General features: G+C 39.5%; 1 protein-coding gene across 15 annotated transcripts in view; it reads left to right on the top strand.

Annotated features, from left to right (window-relative positions):
* Positions 1–21,823, top strand: part of ZNF536 (zinc finger protein 536) — a 351,072-nt gene that overhangs the window by 144,414 nt on the left and 184,835 nt on the right. For 13 of the 15 annotated variants that reach the window (XM_064160276.1, XM_064160275.1, XM_064160269.1 and 10 more), the window contains one exon: positions 17,373–19,544. In XM_064160276.1, the coding sequence (XP_064016346.1) occupies positions 17,375–19,544 (2,170 nt within the window). In that variant the 5' untranslated portion in view covers positions 17,373–17,374. Of the gene's footprint in view, positions 1–1,727; positions 1,808–6,435; positions 6,591–17,372; positions 19,545–21,823 lie in introns of those variants that run through there. The other 2 variants (XR_010306047.1, XR_010306046.1) reach the window with 2 other exon arrangements.

The following is a 21,823-nucleotide window of genomic DNA, read 5'->3' as shown; positions in this document are numbered from 1 at the left end:
TTCATAAAGGTGGCTGTCACTTAGAGGTCTGAACCAGGACTCCAGATCCAAACACTTAAAATGATAGATCATGTTGTAACCTTCTGAGAATTATTCATAACCTTTGTGTAGGAGGAGTTTCCTTTTAAAAGATAGGCTTTGTAGATTATTAGTAAGTGGAGGATTTAATTGTTGTTTTTTGATAATGATATCCAAGGATGGTAGAGGAGCTTTGCCAACTGGAAGGCAAGAGGTGGGGAAGATGAAAAGTGGCTGGACGCTTTACCTTCATCCTGTCCAGTGTAGCATCATCTGATCAAATGGCACAGTGAGTTCCTACAGCTGCCACCAGGTTATGGTTTCAGGTACCTGTGTGCTTCCCCTACTCAAAAAAACCCAAAACCTAAAACCTGTGACAGAAGTATGTGAAATTAAAGTTGGGTAGAGACATGGTTTCTCTGAACCATGAAAGTTTTGAGACTTTCATAGCAGTATTGTGGCTCAGGAGTCAGAGCAACTGACTACTTAGCACAAGAATTCAGGTTGCATGTCCAGTTAAATGTACAGGAACAGACATTTGAAAGCACTCATTTTCCCATCTTAGAGACTTCCTAAATACCTTTGATTTTAACCAGAACTTACTGGATCTTGAAAGCTCAAACACACACCACACCTTTCCCACGTAGTCAGAAGTTGCATGCATTGACCGTCTGTGACAGTGGTACCTAGTATTGGCCTGCTGCTGAGCTATGAGCTCAAGGTCATGTGTATGCAGCCATGAGATCTGTGCACCCACAAACACCAACTGCCAGAAATATGGGCAGCACCTTTCCTTCTGTAAGGACGTTGTGCAGGACTGGGATGTCTCTGCACATTTTCCCAAGGGTTTGCCAGAGCGAGATCATTATCTGCTTTGGTGCATGGCTTCAGCTCCTTTGGTGTCCAGGCCTTGCCAGGACAGGACAGAGCAGAGCAGTCTATGCTTCCATGCACCATCAGGCTTGTGTCCTTCCTGCAGAATTTCATTTATGCTGATTGAGGGAGATACTATGCTCTTTCCTTTAGTTTATTTTACCCTCTTGGTATGCAGGGTATTCTTTGTTAGTATTCCTTATTTATTTAAATGTTAATTGGTCCTTGTTAATTTGGTTTTCTGTGCTGACAGCCAAGGTCAACAATGAGTCCTTCTGTGTTAGCTCTTAGTGTGATTACAAGGTAGTGTAATGTGCCTTCGAAAAAAGTAACAAAAAGCCTTCCCTCTGTTTTTAATGTAACCTTTGTGTTAGGTAGAGGTTTGGAGGGTGAAGGAGAGAGAAAAATCTATGTTCAACACAGTCTGAAGGGCCTTATTGATTGAAAGGGACTGCTAAATTAAAAGACAGTTGTTTTGAAAGCAAAATATCACTTGACCCCAAAGGGATGGGCAATTGTGGCCCTGGGGTTAGGTATAACAACAACACTGGCTTGGTATGGGAATGCTAACAGTGGATTTTTTTTCTGTTCTTTTCACTTCACTGTTTGTATATGCAACTTTCAAACTCTGCTTTTATTACTCTGAGAGCAATCTTTTCTGAGAGGACCCTTCTTTTTGGCTGGAGTGGCCATTTTATGAGATAAAAGTAAGATCTATTATTTTTCCTTTTTTTTCCCCCCCCTGAAACAGATTCTGTTCTGTGGGGCAAAACAAACAAAGCTATCACAACACTTTAAATAGTAATCAAATATGTTTTTCTGTTTGCATTCGAAAGGGTGGAAAGGTAACTTGAGAAGATGAAAGAAGGAACCAGATTTGTGTATCCCCCCCTTTCCCCAGTAACAGGTAGAGAGTTTTAGAAAAGACTTCAAGGCAAAAAGAAAAAAACGTAGAATATACTGTTATGGTGTTATTTTTGTCTTTCATTTTTATGACAACTTATTTGTACTTAAAAGAATCTTTCCAAAGAGTTAAGAAGCATCATTAAATAAAGACTGTGAAATGTGCAATATGGCTTATTTATTTAAATGTTAATTGGTCCAACGAACACTTCTAATTAGCTCTATATTTGCTTAGCAAAAAGTTTTACAAATTCCAATTGTGAAAAGCAGCTATTTTGAGCTGGTAAGCATGTTGCAGAATCAGCTATGATTTTTCTATAGTTCTCAGCCCTTGAAGGCACAATTTAATTTTTCATGTATGCATACTAGCAACGGTAAACACTTGCGAGTGTAAAGAACCTTCTTTAATTAGCTGCACAACAATTAAAGGATTCACAAACTAAATTGAACCCTGTCTCTGTGCTTACTAGCTGAATTCTACCACCTGTCACAACAGCACTTTGTTCAATCTGTTATGCAAAATCATTATAGCAATATAGCTGAGGAGAAAAAAAAAAGAGAGAAAACAGCAATTATTTCTTACTTTTCTCTTGAATGGGTTATTTTGGGTTATACTGATGTCAGGTTCATTGAAGCTAACCTTTTGAAATCTGTAACAGCATAATACTTATATGGCAGGCTTAGAATAGTTAGAAGAATATTTTGTTTTAGCCTTTTAAGAGCAAGTGAGGCATATCCTTAAAGTATGTTGCACTCTCTGATCATTTGGAGGGAAAAAAAACTCCTCACCAAAACTATACTAAGTTCTGCAGCAGCCTGTTATTTCTCTTTGTCAGACAAAAAAAAGGAGAAAAAAAAAACCACAACAACAAACCCCAACATCTAATAGGGCAACATACATTTTCTTTTTATTATTGAAGCTTATAAACCAATAGAAAAACTAGTTTTAAAACCCACTGGTTTCCTGGAGTGGGGCAGGGTGCACTTTCAGCTTACCTGTTGTGTCTTCTGACATTTGCAATTATTCTTAGCTATAGAAAATATAACTACCCATAAATATGAAACTGGACTTATTTGTGTGCTAACTTTAATTTTCCTTCTAGTAGAAGCAATTGAAAATAAAGTTTTGCATCTTTACAGAAGAGCTTCATCTCTCTCGTTTTGGCTGCAGCCATCCTCCTAAGGGCCAGATGCACAAATAAGTCTTGTCTTTCGCCCTAGTGGATAGGAGTCAGGCTCCTACTGCTTCTGGAGACCTGGCTTGGGGTATATCAAACTTTGGGCGTTGTTAAATGCATTCTGTTCCTTGGCAAGGCAATGGCCTTGTGGTGGCCCAGCTACCGTTCCTGAGCGGTAGCCTTTCTACTGATTTTCTGTTGGATATAATTGGAGGGTACAAGCAAGAGCTTGAAACTTGTTCACAGCACTGTGAAAGGCCAACTGCTGGAGCGGGCTGACTGCTGGGTAGGAGGCAGCATGAGGCAAGAGAGAGGAGGACACAGTGCCTTTGGTTACCTGCCCAGCTGCTCAGTACTCCAGCTTCTTGCAGGGAGTGATCAGCTGCACCTTGGTGCTCTGATGCATGTTTCTGATGCCAGTTAAAATTCCCAGTGAAACCAGTAACAGGTTTTTGCTGTGTAAGGAGAATCAGGCTGCATTTAGTCAGGAAGACCTGTTTACATTTCGTTTTATTCTGCTGTGACAGCTGACAGGAATGTGCGCATCACTGCCAGCTTTCATGCAAGAGAGGTACAGGTACGTTTTGTGCATACACTCACCATAGCTGAGGAGCTGAAAGTTAAGCTGCCTGCTGACAGTTTCCTGAAATCGTATCAATAACATATTGTTAGCTCTTGTGATTGAAGCTAAAAGAGACTGCTGTTGGATAAAGGATACGTGATACAGGCATTTCATAAGCTAGGGATATAAATGAATAACTCTGCTTATTCACAGGAGTTACATTTTTAACAGTATAATTTTTATACCATTGTCATTTTACAATATTTTTTTGGAGAATCCAGAAACAGAACAAAAGTCCTTTCAGAACCATGGTGATTTCTTTTTTAAGTCGCTAGGAAAGTAAAAGTCAACAACCATAAGTTGAGAAAGGACTTCCTCTTACTGACTTTTAAGAAAGAAGAAAAAGAACCTACAAGGAAGTTTGATACTTTGATTAAATACTACTGAATTTTTAGATAATTTTGCATTAAAGTATGAGAAGCTACAATTTGCTATATATGTCCTCTTCTTGGTTTCTCACATCAAGTTAGAGTAGGTGGTCTAAACAGAAGTAGAAAGAGACAAAAAATCTTTTAAATTAGGGTCAGAGATATAACTGCCTCTGTATTTATACATGTAGGTGCAAGGTGTTGGAAATCAGTGTAACAGAAAAATGAGTTTCTACTTTGGCAGCTGAAGCCACAGAGAGTTTTCATGTGGGAACACCTGAATGCTCTCAGTTTTGGAGCCTTTGGCATTTGATCCTGTACTATGTGGAAAATTTGACTGTTCCATTGCAAGTAGTGGTAGCTCATTCTCCTCCTCTTGTGTCTGGTTCCTTGAAACTGAACCGTCAGTGCTTTCCCCATCCTTTTGTCTAGCATTGTATTTTACTGAAATTACCTAGACTGACATAGGTTTGCAGGAGTGTAAATTAATATTGAGTGAAGTTTTTTATCTGATCTGGAGGAAGTGAACACAAACTGCTTACTTGCACAGACGTTCAACAGACTTGAAATAGTTTCACTGAGAGTTAGTTGTGGTTTTTTTCATGTTGCATTGAAAACTCTTGCAGTAAAACACTTCTTGTTAATCTCTGGTCCTTCTGATAGCAGCTCTCAGCTTGCCACAGTAGTGAAGCCTCCAAGGATCCCAACAGTCACTCAGAGGAGTTTGGCCAGAGGTGTATGTGGCCAAAGCAGGCTGTTAAGGATATGTTACAGTTCGCAGAGTCCATCTCCCAACTGACTTTGCAACTGTAATTGAACTTGCCAAGGTCTGTCATCCTGTGATTGCATTTATTGGACTTTCTGTGTCAGCTTTGTTTCCACTCACCTATCAACCACAATGGGTTGTCTTCTACCAAGGCCCTGGAATGTTGCAATTAACATCAAAATTATTTAAAGGATTCTTATTCTGCAGATGTCTTTGAAACATGTTATTGTATTATTATAGCATTCCTCCTCCCCCGTGTTCATCTATCCGCTATGTGTCTGCCAAGTTTTCAGTGCCCTTTTTATTAATGATCAAAGCCATTGTGCCCAGATACAACAGAGGTGGCCACACAGCAGTCACTGCTCAGCTTGTTGGAATCCTGAAGGTCATGCTGCCATTGTATTTAAATGTATGTAGTGTTTTACCATAATCAGTGCTTGCATCTATGCTTCCTTCGATATATGCACAGCGTAGCCATTCCCTTGCCTGTAGCTGATCTTGTCGTGCAGTGGTAGGAGGAGATGCTCTATTCACTTCACGGATTGTACCTTACTGCATTCAAAAGTACTCTGAAGATGTGACCCCTTTTTATGTTCTCGTGTGACATCACTCTTATTTCCTTGGCTTAACTGCAGAAGCGTTACAGCTGTTTTGCACCAGCATTCAGAGGAAGAGGCAGGGTTATCGTAAGGCAGAACAATCTCACTCTGACAGGTAGAGATAATTTAAAAAGCAGCTGGGGAAATAGAAGGTAATACTCCCAAGTCAGTTACTTTTAGTATAGGCATTTGTGTTTGGGGTTGTATTCTGCTCACGAAGCTGTCCAAAGGAACAGGGTGATTAGCAGTACAGCAGACAGATGTATTTCTTTGCTACTCTAAAATGACAGTCTGCAAAAAAAGCGTATTTTCTGAATATTTTTGTGACCTTGGGGTAGATAATAGCAGTTGCAAAATCAAGCTGTCGGTGTCTTAGCTGTGCACAGTGACTGCTAACCACACCCTTTTAAGTCTAAACCACTTATCTCAGTGTGAAAGCATCATAGGAGGTATGAGGTGGCTTCTAGAGTTACTGACTCTGCTCTTGTCTTTATGACAGTGATCAATTAATAAAGTTAAATGACAACAGCAGTAATACATCATATCTAAAAGTGTGCACAAACCAGAACACCAAAGGATAAAGGAGATTTGTGGGTTTTAGTGTTTCCATTTTTCTTGACTGATAATTAAGTATATTTTTTCTAAGTTTGTGTTGTGTATTCCCATCTATCTTTTTCCACTTAATTCTGTAAGGAGTTTGGTGTTTCTACTTTTAGAGACCACAAACACAAGGAACATTCTGAGCAACATTTGCTCCATTTTTCCCACATCTGCCTGCCTCCCAGGTTCCCTGCCTCTTTCAGCTACATCTTTTACTTTGTCTAATTCCACTTTCTCAACATTCTTTTTTTCCTGGAAATTAGTATTAAAAATAACTCATTGAAGTCCCTTACATGTAAGAACCACTATAACCCTGTAAATCACATCTTTTCTTTTTGCTACCAAGTCCATGTGTTACAGGGAAAGGGAAAATAAATCATTTGGGTTGAGAGAGAAAAGAGAGAGGACAGAAATTGGAAGTAGAAGGGATTAATGGCCAAGCATCTCAGTTATTAAAAACCAAAATAACTCTGCATAATATTTTAACCAAAAAATTTTATGCTGACAGGTCTGCCACGAGTTAAAAAACCCCAGTCTTTTCAACAGTCAATTATGTTTGATAGAAGAAAGCTAGCTGGCATACTGGACTAAGCAATGGGAGTCGAGTTCTGGACTCTGTCCCTGGCTTCTTTACAGAGGATGAGCCATCTATTTAAGTCAAGATACATGGTGAGCTTTCTCCTAAATAAGACGTGAAAATGATCAGTTAGGGATACTCAGTTCTATACTGCTGACATTCTGAAAAAAGTCAGTCTCTTTGGGGCCTTGAAAGCTGATTCGGTGCACTGAAATTAGGCAAGTTGCTTCAGAGTTTCTGTTTGCATTTACATCATACTAAGATGCTAGCTGTTTCTGTGCCCAGCAAAGCAACATGCAGAAAATATCACCTCTTCTTCTCTCATAGTGTTGATAAGAGCATACTTTGATGACCCGTGCTGCTGGGGAGCTTTACAGAACCCTGGCGTATGAGCTGGTGCAAATTACTGCTGGAGATAGTTCAGCAGTGTGCTGGGGGAAAAGGAGGAGCTTAACTTTTTGCAGAGATGTAGTGTGGCCCTTTATGCTCTCCATGTGTGGTGTGTGTTGTTTAATGTTGCTTTTTCATAAATATACTGACTTTAAAGGATGGTGTAATTTATTTTTTCATTAGCTATATATCCTTTCTTCTCCTTTGTTCCCAGACATCATCAGCTGTAAAATAAATGCAGTTGTATCATGCATGTACACTGTCGTGTACGCTCTTCCATGTGCAACAAGTTATGCAAGGTTTGATGTATTAATCTTTTTTATCTCCTTTTGACTGCCATTAAAACATATACTTAGGCACGTAGTTCCTGCCTTGATGTCATCACAGGTAGCCCATGTGTTTAGTGATGCATTGTTTTGTCTACTGTCTAACTTAATAGTATGCAATTTGGAGCATCCTTAATTATCCTGCAAACCATTTTGTGATAATGAAACCAAATATGGTGTAGATTTGGCTGGCATCTCTGTGATATTATTTGGCATATCACATATTTCTGTTTCAAATACAAATTGGTTACTGGTTTTCAAATTATGCACTCTATTAATTAAATCTATACTTGAGACATATGTTTTTTTTCTTCATCCTTTAAAGCTGTTGTAAGTATTCTCTTCTTCTTTGTTCTGTATGCAGATAGCTTGGGTATGGACTCTGGATAATTTGACAGAAAATAGGCTAACCTTGTGCTCTCTGTTAAGTCCTCAAACTAGAGTTGAGTGTACAGTGTCTTTCCATATAACTAGGTCTTTTGTTCCACTAGAGAAAATGACTTAATTTGTTAGAGAGCTTTTTAAAACAGGTTTAACTGTAGCAGTCTTTACCTAATAGACCTGGGATTGCAGGGAGGTGATTAATGTGAATTAAAGGATCTCTGTGACATAGGACTAAAGGACAAAATTACTTTGTTGTTGTTGTTGTCAATCCCAATTGTGCAATTTCATTTCTCCCCAAACCAGATTTCCAGCATTTTGCATAAAGTTAAAGTCTAATTGGACCATATAGTTCTTTTCCAAAACTCTCTCTGTTCAGGGATGTTCTGTTTATGCATTTTCGTTGAGAATGTGTGTCTTTGTCCCTTGAAATCCATCTATTTATTGCAGTGACACCTACTGCTGAGAGAGCTGATCCGCAACAGGATCGGTTACTGTTAAACTTGGCCAACAAGCAGTTTGTGACTCAACCAGCAGATGTTTCTGTGGCTCAGGTCAAAGGGAACTTATGGACTCGAGGGTTTTTTTCTTTACTCCTAGCATTAAGTGCCAGGAAAGTCAACACTAGGTACAGACGGTTGACCTGACCAGTAGCAGGAGGAACTGAACTAGGGCCCTGAGGATCTGCAAAGACCAAAGCATTAGTCTGTTGAGCCACTGTGCTGGCTACAGTCCAACAGTTTCAGACAACTGACTATCTGATTGCATGCCTGGATTTTAGTAATGATTTTACATATTTGATGATTTGTATCCAAGCTTATGCATCTGACAGGTGCCCTTGTGAACAGAATCTTACTGGGCTATCACATAGGAATATTTTACAATCAATCATACTTTGATCTCTGACACATGTGTGTTTGACATTATATTTACTTGTGCACAAAATCTGTGAGCCTAAGCCTTTGTGAAATGAAAATAAAATCATCAGCTCAGCATTAGAGGATTGGATTTAAATTGTTTCAAACTATGATTTGAGTTCTGTGGTCTTAACTTCTCTTGCTTGAGCTCTTTGTAATTGGTATGGAGGGCCTGATCCTGTTGTCCTTGCCTATCTGAAATGCAATGCCTTTCATTTGGAGCTTGCCTGTGTGAAGAATGCAGGATTAATAAGGTCAATATGATTTATATTTTAATTGTATATAATGAGTTAGAGTATTACAGACTTCCAGTACAGTACAGTGTCCTCAGATGAAAACAGGTTTAGAGCCTGTTTCATGCTGTAAAAATAATGAAAAATGAAATAATAAATATGCTTTGCAAAGTCTTCCAGACGTTTTTTTTCTACTGCATGATGCTAAAGTGGATCATTACAAGCTTAATTTTAAGATTTCTTCAATCTGATGTGGATGCCAGTTAGATTAATTAAAATGAATGATCAGATAGAAGCTACAGGAGATTGATCAAATTGGAGAGAGTTTAATCAGTTGTATACATTCCAAATTACATGAAAATAACAAATTTACTTTTAAAAAAGCTAAAGTCATAGAAGATTTAGTTCATGGAAACATCCCACAAATCAGGCTCTCATTTGAATTTTTGTATCTCTTATCTTTACTTCTATAGTCAAGAGAAGACTAAGGGAAAAAAAAAGTAAAATGGGAATCAGTGCTTATAAACTAAAAAATAATGAACCCAGATGCAACCAGTGTCTGGAAAAAAAAGCAGAATTCTTTCTTGACTTATTTTTAATCTACTGAAATTTCAGTCCCAATTATTTATCTTTCTCTATTTTGGATCTGATTTCTTAAGTATATGCAAGTGAAAGAGAATAAATAAGAAGGAAAACAGATTTTGCTAAGTCACATGCAAAGTAGCAATAAATCAAATGGCTTGTCTGCATTCTTCAAATCTTTCTATTCTAATCTTAGAGTGAGATTTATGAATGACCTCTCCTTTCCACTCTGCTCGTCTTCCTAGATTGTGATCATGAACAGTTCACAGTCCTCCATTCCATGGGTGCTATGAACCAAAGACTTTTCTGATGGTTTATCTTCTGCTGATCAGTTATCAGTCCAAAATGCTGTGGTAGCTTGAAAGTACCCTACAGATGTAATAGCTATTTTATAAGGCAACCGTCTTCTCATTCCAGAGCAAAAGCAGTTAGCCTCAGCAAACGAGATTTTGTCTGCTGATGACTTCTGAACCTTCAAAGTCCCTCTGCTAACCCTTCTTTAAGACATAAAAAACTGTTGTGGAATGGGTTGGCTCTATTGTTACTAAAGGAGTACTTTGTTTTGGAATCAATAAGCAGTTTGTTTAAATATCAGCACTACAAAGCAGCTATAGTTTTGTCAGATGCCTTCCCTGCTCCCCCCCTGTGTGGTGTCGTGGTGGCTGGGTGATGGAAGATGGGTGTTTCAGTGAGGTAGACTCCAGCTCCAACCTTGGATGTCTTGCTGAGACTGTGGGAGCTGGTCAGCATGGGATCACCCAGAACTTTGTACATATTGTGTTTGGGTGGTGCCTCATCCCATTTATTAATTGCTAGAAGCTGCATACCTTTTGCAGTGACTACAAAACTTAAATGTGGTAGTGTGAGTAATAGTGATAACAAATGACCAAGTTGGCCTTAATAGTATTTAAATAAAAACAAAAAGATGGGCACATTAACTGTAGGCCAACTTCCTTTTTTTTTTATTCTAAACCCCATTCTGTTCCACTCCAGAAACCATGGATTTCCTTACTATAATTATATTATACCCCAAGGAGCAGGACAGCCACTTTGTCACCACCACCAGCAGCAAATAAAGCAAAACTCTACTGAACTCAATGCAGTTACCTAATTTTACATAAGTAAAACGAGAACAGAATCTGGCCTAATGTTTATTTCATTTTATCAGACTGGATGATACTGTCCCAGTGGCATTAAATACAGCTGATCTCTCTCCTCCCATTCTGTGCACACATGTTTTTGTTAAAATTTAACTATTTACATCTACGTCTCTTAGCATTGCCTGCAAATCAGTCAAAGAAGAGTAGGTCATCTATCCTGCCCTACTGTGTATATATTAATCATCTGGCAAATAAACAGCTCAGTATCCTACCCACCTCAGTAATATTTGTGATGTAATTTGTTTGGATGCCCAAATGTCACCAGCGTTGATTGTAAGAGATGAAAAAAATGTACTTGCTCAGCACACCAAGCTCTGGGCTAAAATGTAAGCATGAAATCTCTGGTTTATTTTTGTAATAATGTTTACAGCTGTTTAATGACCCTGAAAGGGTTCAGTAGTCTGGTGTTCTGTATTTCTTAACAGGAGTGTATTATGCGTATAACAGCCTTAGTTAAACTGCTTCAGCTACAACAATAAGAACAATATTTAATAAAAATTCAATATATATTCTGAAGTTTCTCAGCAATACCTGGTTATGACTTGCTAAGAACTGAAGCAGTCTGTATTGGAGTGTTTAGAATTTGTCAGTGGACCACAAGATAATGTAGATATATGTGAATTTTTCTAGCTGGAAAGATAAATAACAGGTCTGTATTCTGAAAGCATAAGGAAGCGTGTGTAACTCTAACTGCAGAGAGAATCAGGGCCAGAGCGAGCTTGTCATTTAAACATGTGAGCTTGTAAAGCATTACTTTGCTTACTGAACTGTAAATCTTTTAACTAACCTAATCTAAGCTATAATAACAGCACAACAGCTTTTTTTTTTAAATGACTGTTTTATCTACAGCAGTGGAGAGGGAAATGCTTTAGTGTGTGTGTGTCCAGCAGGAATGAACAGGTGTAAATAAGAGCTGAAATTTGGTTCCTCTCTTCCCCAAGGTAACAGGTGTGTGTCACATACGTGTATTTATGCCGATACGTGTGTCTGCTCACGCTTGCATCTCTGCAGGCACATCTTTACTGTTAAACTTTTGAGTTCTGTTTGCTATCTTTTTTTTTGCCTCTCTTGCCTGAAAAAAAAAAAAAAAAGGCAGCCAAGCTTCTCATATTGCATTAATGTAGTTGTGATGACAGGCATTTCTGGTGTCATAATTGGTTTTAAATTCCAGTAATCCATTTCAGATAGTTAAAATCTGTGTGTTCGGTTGGAATGGCGAAAGTCAGAACTTCCGTTATTGATAGCACAGGAACTAGTCTTGAGGGCAAAAATGGGGAGTGAAATCAAAGTAACTATTGGTATCATCAAAGGGACTTGAATGTCTCACCATACCTTCATGTGAAAGATGAGAGAGTATTTGTATAATATATGAATCCTTTTGTGAATTTCATAAGCTGAGTACCCTCCTCATAGAAGTAGGAAACTGCATGCCTGGCACAGTAAATGGTTGTCCTCTGAGGGTTGATCTGCTTCTTATGGAGGGCCTGCTGCTGCCTGGCCCTGTGCAGTATAACCCAGCTGGTCTGTAGCCTATGCACAGGACTGGGTTTCCTGGCTGGTGCAGCTCTCCTGGGCAAGACCTGAGGGCTTGTTTAGGTTAGGAAGGGCAGCCTGTGAAAAACTCCTGATGCCAACATGCTCTAAGCACTGCTGTGTTTTGGGGGATGCTTCCTTTACATAACATTAGAGATAATTAAAGGTAAAAAATTTACTATGTAAATTTCAACAAATTTTTCATTTCTTAACAATCTCAAATTTGATTTGCCATTGATTTTATAAACACATTAACTACATAGAACATTGTGCTTCCGTTCCCAGTGTGAGTGATGCCAACGTATTCTGTCTTGTCCTTATGAGAGATCATGAAAATAACAATGGAATCAGAATCATGAAGGTTGGGAAAGATCTCCACGATCATCAAGCCCTACCATTAATGTAATAGACTATATATTTCACAATTGAAAGCTACACATTCTCTCTCCCCCGTGATGCATCACAGCACTACTTAGAAATTGATACTTCCAGATTTGTTCTTTTTAATACATTATGTTTTGGTTTGAGGAGGCAAGAAGGGCAGGTCAGAATGAAGGAAGATGTGAAAAGTATTTATTTTGTGATAACACTTGAAATTACAAATTGGTTATCTGTTAGAAAGTAAATTTTAATGAAGTACATTCAGGTAGAATTTTTCTATGTTTTTAGTATTTGGTTGTTGAGGCAGTAAAATTACACTTCAAGCCAGTCTGGGGGAGGACACTTGTAGAGAAATCTGTGGGGAACCAGGAGGCCTTCACTGCTGTGAGCATTTGTGTGATGCAAGAGCACCCCTGCATCTCTGTGTGTTTTGAAAAGCATCCAGGCCCTGAGAGAAGGTCCTAGCTGATAGGAAGGAGTTGTCCAATGGCCACCATTACACCAAGACAGGGACCTTGAACTGAATGATCTGAAGTACGAGGACTTAGGAGAATGAAAGCTCCTTACCCCACCTGGTGTAACCCTGTCTGGTCACAGACTGACACAGGAATGATGGATAAAGAGGGAAGGAATGAAATTGCTCATTTTTTTAAAGATAAATTAGGCAAATTAGATTGGGTTATCTAATTCATAGTGGAATGATGGATGAGGAGGAGTTTTATTTCTGTTATGCATGTGGATACAAGATGAGATTTTGGTGGGTTTTGCTGGGAATAGCCTGAAGAATGCAGGCAGTCGAATGTACTTGAGAGCTTCACAGTAACAGGGTTTCTGTTCCTAAATGCAGTAACTGGAAGTTGCAGGAGGAGAAATTCCAGGTGGCAGTACTTTGACAATTATGATTATACGTTGCAATGAAACAAGATAGGAGTGAGGAAAAGGAACACGATTCAGAGGCGGAACAGGACTACAAGAAGGTGGGGCAGGTGAGCGTGGGAATACAGTTTAAGTGGAAAACTATAGCATCTTGAGAGCCAGTAGCTGGGTCCTGGAAACTGAGCAGCTGATCAAAGTGTGTCTCATTCAGAGATGTTTATTTTTCACCAAGCAGAGGCTTTGCTGGCCTTTATGAATACTTCATCAAAAATAGATAAAATTTCCAATGCCAAAAGATCAAAATGTGTGGTTCAGGCTCCTCAGAGTTGATACAAAATTTGGGGTTTTAAATGAAGAATTATGGATTTGGTCTTCCACTTAACTTTTTTTTTTTTTTTAATTTGCCCTGTCTGTATTCAAGATTGAATTTGTCTGAGTGTTTGTGGGAGGCACAAAAAAATAGAGAAATGATTATGCTCCAGCTACAACTGCTATTGATACTTTAATAAGTTACATTTGCAATAGAGCCACATAATAACTTACAAAATCTCAATACCAACTCCCCCTCCTCTCCCCAGTCCAAGTAACCATACATATGAACTGATGCTTAGGGTTAAACATCAGAATTAATAAACTCCACTGGGATCTGTCAGCATTTCCAAACTTCGATAGAGCATAAAATGCTAAAATTAACTACCCAAACCTTCCTGAGCATGTAGAGGCACCAGTTTCCATTGAGGTCAACTGAATAAATGAAATTTAGACTACATTTTTCAGGCTGTTACAGAATAGTGATAATTCACAAAGACTTTTATAAACCATCTTCAATACATGTATGTGTTTGTACATAGAATCATAGAATCAACCAGGTTGGAAGAGACCTCCAAGGTCATCCAGTCCAACCTGTCACCCAGCCCTGTCCAATCAACTAGACCATGGCACTAAGTGCCTCATCCAGTCTTTTCTTGAACACCTCCCTGGTCAGCCCATTCCAAGGGCAAATCACTCTCTCTGTGAAGAACTTCCTTCTAACATCCAGCCTATACCTCCCTCGGCACAACTTGAGACTGTGTCCCCTTGTTCTGTTGCTGGTTGCCTGGCAGAAGAGACTGACCCCCATCTGGCTGCAGCCTCTCTTCAGGTAGTTGTAGACAGCAGTAAGGTCACCTCTGAGCCTCTTCTTCAGGCTAAACCCCAGCTCCCTCAGCCTCTCCTCATAGGGCTGCGTTCCAGGCCCCTCACCAGCTTTGTCACATTTTGTGTTCACATTCCAGTATCTCAACATCTCTCTTGAATTGAGGGGCCCAGAACTGGACACAGTACTGAAGGTGTGACCTGACCAGTGATGAGTAGAGGGGAAGAATAACCTCTCTTGTCCTACTTGCCACACTGTTCTGACCCAGGCCAAGATGCCATTGGCTCTCCTAGACACCTGGGCATACTGCTGGCTCATGTTCAGCTACTACCTACCTGTACCCCCAGGTCCCTTTCTTCCTGGCTGCTCTCCAGCCGTTCTGTCCCCAGCCTGTAGTGCTGCTTGGGGTTGTTGTGGCCAAAGTGTAGAACCCTGCACTTGGTGTTGTTAAATCTCATCCCATTGGCCTCTGCCTGTCCATCCAGCCTGTCAGGGTCCTTCTGCAGGGCTCTCCTACCTTCCAACAGATCAACACCTGCTCCTAGCTTGCTGTCATCTGCAAACATGCATTCAATAAATGTTTTGAGTTCTTGTTTTTCAGCATGCCTTGGTCAAATGTGGTGAGGATAAATAAGACCTGTGCTAAGTAGAATCCAGATGTAAAGCAGAGAGTGGTTTTGGGGGTTTTCTGGTGGTGTTTTGGAGAGCTTTTTTTTTTTAATGAAATGTATAGGCAGATTTTTAACATCTTGGTCAACTTCAGACAATGAAAGGCCTAAGATGTACCATTGTCAGATGCTTAGCTAATAATTTTGAACATGAAATTTGATTTCAAAAGTTAATCAAACTTTCTAAACAACGTTGGAGTTTTATGTACTCACATTTTGCGCGATTGTGGCCTTCTGCACAGAAAACTTCTGTGTTTACTTCATGGAACACCTGGCTTGACTGTGCTCCTCTACCTTTGGAAATCAGACATTGCATTCCTGTTCCTTATAGGTAGAAGCCTTTTCCTTTTATACTTGATCTTCTTAATATTTTGATAAATAATATCACTGACTGCATGTAAGTAATGAATCCCCAACGTGAAACCTAATCTGAGCACTGTTAAACTTTGAAAAAGATCTGTTTTACATCTGAGCAGTATTTTGTAGCTCATGTTCATCTTTAATACACATGAATGTATACTTTTTCCTTCTTACAAGATCTGCATTTTATCACATCCTCATTTCCTCATTTACTCTGTTGAGGACCAAATAGATCTCCTCCTGGAGACCACCCATGTTTTTTTTTTTTAGCCTCTGATCCTGCAAATACTTAGCCTGTGCGGAACTTTCCTTTCAAAAGTCCCCCTTTGAAGTCTACTGGACTCCTCCCGTGAGCACAATTATATGCATTTTAAGTATGTGTCAGATTTGAGCCTCAAATTGTCCAGCAAGTGGCCATTATGAGGCACAGTGAGGAATGGCCTCCACCTGGAGTGTGCCTTGTAGTCTTTGTGGAAGGCATCATAAGTGATTTTGGTTAAAGCCAGCCTGAAAGTTGACCAAGTTTATTATTCAGTAACTTACAGAATTTAGTAATTTTATTAGTGAGTAAAGTCTCAAATCACTTCACTGAACAACACAGATCTTAATTACCTTCCAATATAACCCTATAGTTTGAGTTATTAATGTGAAACTTTGTATTTTGAATAGAATTTTATAGATACATTATTTTTCTATAGAGCAGAGAAGTGGCAAGGATAGAAGATTATTGTGGACCATTATGCAGAGCAGAACAGAGCTCATGTGTTTAACAAACAGCTCTGAATTCTAATTTCCTACAATACACATAGTATAGGTACAATTTGTAGTCATTACTATGTATTAGAAAAGTTATTAAAATTCTTGAAACTTGTTGAGGCTTTCCACAACACCTTCCCCAGATTTTAATTGGTTTTATCAAGTTCCAAAAGAGAGCTGTTTAAAACCAAAGTGCATTAAATCACATCTTACCCATCGGAGGACAGAGATACTCCTGTAATCTGGCAAGTTTTCCTAAGACCTGGAATCTGACGGCTCTTAATGATGAATTAAAAGACCTGGCAGAAGATAATTTATGTGCCTTTTGATGGGCTCAATTTCAAAATGACAAAATAACAATGTTTTGTAACAGAAGGGTTAAATCTTAATCTCAGAGGTTTACAAAGCTGCTAGTCGCAGTCTCCTTAAAATTTAATATACCTCGTTAATGCTTAACTTGCAAACACTGAAGGATTTTTATGATTATAATCATGTGTTACAGCACCTAGTACTGTTTCTAAGCAGCATACTAATCAGCTTAATGAGATATTACTGCACTTTTTGTTGACTAAAGCAAAATCCCTTTTATTGTTCTAAAGCTTGTCCTTTACTTTATTTTTTCCCAAAACATTATCTTGGTTTATTGTACACCAGTAAATATCATACCATCTTTTTTTGTCAAATCATAAAACTATCTTTCTCATTGTAGAATGTGTAATATATTGAATATGGTTAATGGAACTGAAAGTTACAAATGGATTGCTTGCTTTTTTTTTTTTTTTGGCTGGCTTTTTCTAATGGAAATGGGAGAGATGCAGAACAATTCTTTTTCTATAGATTTAGAAGTGTAAACATGTGCAGTTTCACAAGAAACAGACAGACAAGTGAGGTGGTAAAAGCCTTTGCCCCCTCTGTAATAATTAGATTTTGAAATTGTAGCATATTTTAAAGTAGTAATTAATGGTTACTGGTAAGCATACCGAATGATGAAAGCATGTCTGTGACCAGAATTGTGTAGAACACTTGGCATTTAATACACTTTTTATTGTTTTTACACTAATTCCTTTGCATTATTATGAGTAGGTAAAGCATAAAATGAAATTGTACGTCAGTGATACAATGCTTGTAAGTCTTTCACAGTCTGAATCTCAAATATCTTCTGATTTTCAGAGATGGAGGAAGCTAGTTTGTGCCTTGGTGTTTCTTCAGCTGTGCCGGAAGCTGACTCCCATCTCAACAGCACCATACTCAATGGGCAGTATTCAATGAGCCAGAAGCTGCATCAGATCACTTCCCAGCTCAGCCATGCCTTCCCGGAGCTTCAAAACAGGCAAAATCCAGAGGAGAAGGCATCAGTGCCACTAGAAGACAAAAGCCACCTGTCCATAGCAAACCAGCCCATCAGCAGTCAGATGGCACTGTTGGCAAACCAGCTCAATAGAGAGGTTGATACCAGTTTGAATGGGCGTGTGGATCTGCAGCAGTTCTTAAATGGACAAAACCTAGGGATTATGTCTCAGATGAGTGATATAGAGGATGATGCCAGGAAAAACAGAAAGTACCCATGTCCCCTCTGTGGGAAGCGCTTCCGATTTAACAGCATCCTGTCACTACACATGCGAACTCATACTGGAGAGAAACCATTTAAGTGTCCATATTGTGACCACAGAGCAGCTCAGAAAGGCAACCTAAAGATACACCTGCGTACTCATAAGCTTGGAAACCTTGGCAAAGGTCGTGGAAGAGTCCGAGAAGAAAACAGACTTTTACATGAGTTGGAAGAGAGAGCAATTCTCCGCGACAAACAGATGAAAAGCAGCCTCTTGCAGCCACGACCGGATGTGAAAGCACAGCAGCACACCCAGCCAATGCCTCTCACAAACTGTAACTTGTCGGTGCCAGCTAATCACAGCACACCTGATATTTCAAACCCTGTTCCCTCTCCAAAGTCAGTCAGTGTCCAGGAAGAAGTTGTCGCCCAGACAGCTGGGTTCAGATGCACGTTTTGCAAAGGCAAGTTTAAGAAGCGAGAAGAGCTGGACAGGCACATAAGGATCCTGCACAAGCCTTACAAGTGCACCCTGTGTGACTTTGCTGCCTCGCAGGAGGAGGAGCTGATCAGCCACGTGGAGAAGGCTCACATAACTGCAGAATCAGCACAGGGCCAGGGCTCCAACGGGAATGGGGAGCAATCCACAAATGAGTTTCGTTGTGAGGTATGTGGCCAGGTGTTTAGCCAAGCCTGGTTCCTAAAAGGCCACATGAGAAAGCACAAGGATTCCTTTGAACACTGCTGTCAGATCTGTGGGAGGAGATTCAAAGAGCCTTGGTTTCTTAAAAATCACATGAAAGTTCACCTGAATAAGTTATCTGTAAAGAATAAATCTCCTAACGATCCTGAAGTACCTGTCTCCATCAGCAGCATGTCCCAGGAAGCTCATGCAAACTTATATTCAAGATACCTGTCATGTTTGCAGAGTGGGTTTCTTCCTCCTGACAAAGCGAGTTTAAGTGAACAAAATCAAATCTATAATAAAGCAGATATGCCCATGAAAGAGAAAGAAGTCTTGGGGAAGCTTCTTTCACCTATTTCTGGTATTGGCCACAGTATTGCTGAAGGGGATAAACATTCTTTATTGGGCTGTCTCAATCTGGTGCCTCCTCTAAAATCCAGCTGTATAGAAAGGTTACAAGCTGCCGCCAAAGCGGCAGAGATGGATCCAGTAAACAGCTATCAGGCCTGGCAGCTTATGGCAAGGGGAATGGCCATGGAACATGGCTTTTTGTCTAAAGAGCAGCAGATACAGCGCAGCCATGAAGACACTTTGGCAAATGCTGGAGTTATGTTTGATAAGGAGAAGCGGGAGTATGTGTTAGTAGGAGCAGATGGCTCTAAGCAGAAAATGCCTGCTGATTTGGTTCACAGCACTAAAATGGGCAATCAGAGAGACTTGCCAAACAAACTAGACCCTTTAGAAGGCAGTAGAGATTTTTTGTCACATGGTATGAACCAGGGACTCGATTACAACTTACAAAGTCATGGAAACGTGAAAGAGAAGCCAACTGAATGCCCAGACTGTGGAAGGGTTTTTAGAACATACCATCAAGTGGTTGTTCATTCCAGGGTCCACAAAAGAGACAGAAAAGGAGAAGATGAAATAATTCAGGGTAGTCTTGATGAGCGACGTGGGTCTGGAAGTGATCAAGAGTCGCAGTCTGTCAGCAGGTCGACAACACCAGGGTCCTCTAACATTACTGAAGAAAGCGGAGTAGGTGGGGGTCTGTCGCAGACGGGGAGTGCCCAGGAGGACAGCCCACATCCTTCCTCACCCTCCTCTTCAGGTATGCTTACTTCTTCTTCCCTCTCTGCACTGAAACCGTCATAGCTATATTTGAAATCACAGCAGCAAAAGCGCTTTATGCATTCTCGTGTTAGGTCGTTTCCTAGCAGTCCACAGGGATGTGGTGTTATTTGCCAGAACATCTGTGTTCGGGTTCCTGCAATGCCTTCGAGGTTAATTCTCAGCTCACCCTTTTCTCCCCTCCAAGGGCAGGTTTCCTAGCCTTTCAGCTGTCACCTCTGCCACCCCACCGGCAGCAGTGTGCAGGATCTGTACAGTCACCAATGAGAGTGTGGCTTCCAGGGCCTCTCCCTCCAGGTTTTTGAAGATGATTTTTTTTTGACCCTTCTCTTCCATTGATCCTGTCTCTCTTGCAGATCTTTACATGTCCTCTATATAAAAGAATGAGGTGCCTTCTTTGAGCTATAAAGAAATAGGATTAATAAACAGCATGTTGGCTAACTTTTCTGATTGCCCTTATTCCCATAAGCATCAATTCCTTGGCTGAGGTATGTATTTGTACCTGGCCACAGCACTGATTTTAAAGAGTCTAAAAAATACAAATTATGAACTGTTTAACAACCTATTTACTTATGTGCTTGCTTTAACATGTATAATGCCTTCTGCTTAATTCCCATCTATTTGAAAGTACAAGAAAAACAGAAATTGGACTGAAACAATTGCAGCGTACGTCATGTTAACTTGCCGTGTATAAAATAGCAAAACAGAGACTATTTCATTGGGGATGCCTATTAAAATATTGAGCTTTCTGGTACAATGTTTAAAGTTACCAGCCTATGACTGTGGAAATAAAATCTCCAAGTAATAACAGGTAAGATTTCTGGCCTCATGTATATTTCCAAAGTCACTTGCTAATGGATACTAAATTGAAAGTTGTATCTGCAGCCCTTTATAAAGAAAGCACCTCACTAATACTCTAATCATTCTGCAAGCCTAACAACAGAGGAAATCATGCCATAACAAATACTCTGTTACTAATGGCAACATTGATTTCTGCAATCAGCCATTAAGTCTCGAAAATGAAAGACAGTTTGAGGTACCTTAAGGCATTACATTGCCCACTGCTAAAGAGCTGGTAGCAGGCTGTTGAGGGTAATTCTTTTTAGGTTCTTTCCCTCAGTTTCAATAAATATTTTAGTGTTGAGGCAATTCACTGCTACAAAGTATATGCCAGATTATTTTTGTTGTTCTTGTCATGCTCCAGTATACTTCTGAGGCCAAATTAATATAAAAATAAAGGGTTAGGTTGCTGGCTTATTACAGACCAGTAAAGAAATTGTTAAGATGCATAAATCTGCACTCCACATTCCACAGATTCCTATAGTACTTAATGCTGTTGTTTAAATACCCATGAAACACACTGTCTATCCTTAGAATCACAGCCTTGTTTACAATTTATTACTGTGAGACACATTAGAAAATTCTATGTAGGAACAAGGGTAACAGGCAAGAGCTAATTTCATACTATATATAGTTGCAGAGATTGTTTTAAGAGGATTGAAAATATGTCAGGATGAAGAAGATTATTTTTCTAACTTTCATTTTAAAAATCCTACACATTGGTGGAGGGGGAGGATAGGGATGGGGACCACTCCTCTTTAATATAGAAAAGTGTCACTTCTGCTTTGCAATGTCATAGAGCCATCAGAGATCCTGAAATTGTTTAAATTCTACCCAAAGCCTTCATACTGTGTGGAAAAGTTGGGGGAAAAAAATGCTTAGAGTCCTGTGAGTGAAGTTGCACTGATGGAGACTGAACAGGATTCAAAACAGTGCACGTGGAAGTTGGTGTATTTTGAGTGCCCTGAAAACTTTAATTCCAAGTGTTCTGGTTCATTAAATGTATTGTTGTAGGAAGTTTTCCTTATCTTCAGAGGCAAAACAGAATGCTGCAGTGTTGCTTTCTCCCTGGCCACTAATTTAAAATGATTTTAAAGTTAAAGTGCAATTTATTTGAAAGCCTTATTTTCATACCTGAGGCATTTGTATCGAATCAGAGTTTTAAAAATTAAAGCAAAATGCATCCAGTAGTAGTTGCTGGAAGCACATTTGTTTTTACTGAAGCAAACCAGACCTTTTTTATTAATATCAGACTGACTCCTTTAGTCTGTTATCTAGGAAGGCTCTCAGTGTCATACATCCTGCCTTGGAAAGTGTGCACATTTTTGTAACTTCCTAATCAGATGAAAGGAAGAGAGCGTTGCATTTTACCAGAACAAAATCTAAGTATTCTTTAGCACTTTCAATTTTATTGCCATG

Source organism: Pogoniulus pusillus, chromosome 20 (genome assembly GCF_015220805.1).
Source record: "Pogoniulus pusillus isolate bPogPus1 chromosome 20, bPogPus1.pri, whole genome shotgun sequence".
Taxonomy (NCBI): domain Eukaryota; kingdom Metazoa; phylum Chordata; class Aves; order Piciformes; family Lybiidae; genus Pogoniulus; species Pogoniulus pusillus.
This window is presented reverse-complemented; position numbering and strand designations above follow the sequence as displayed.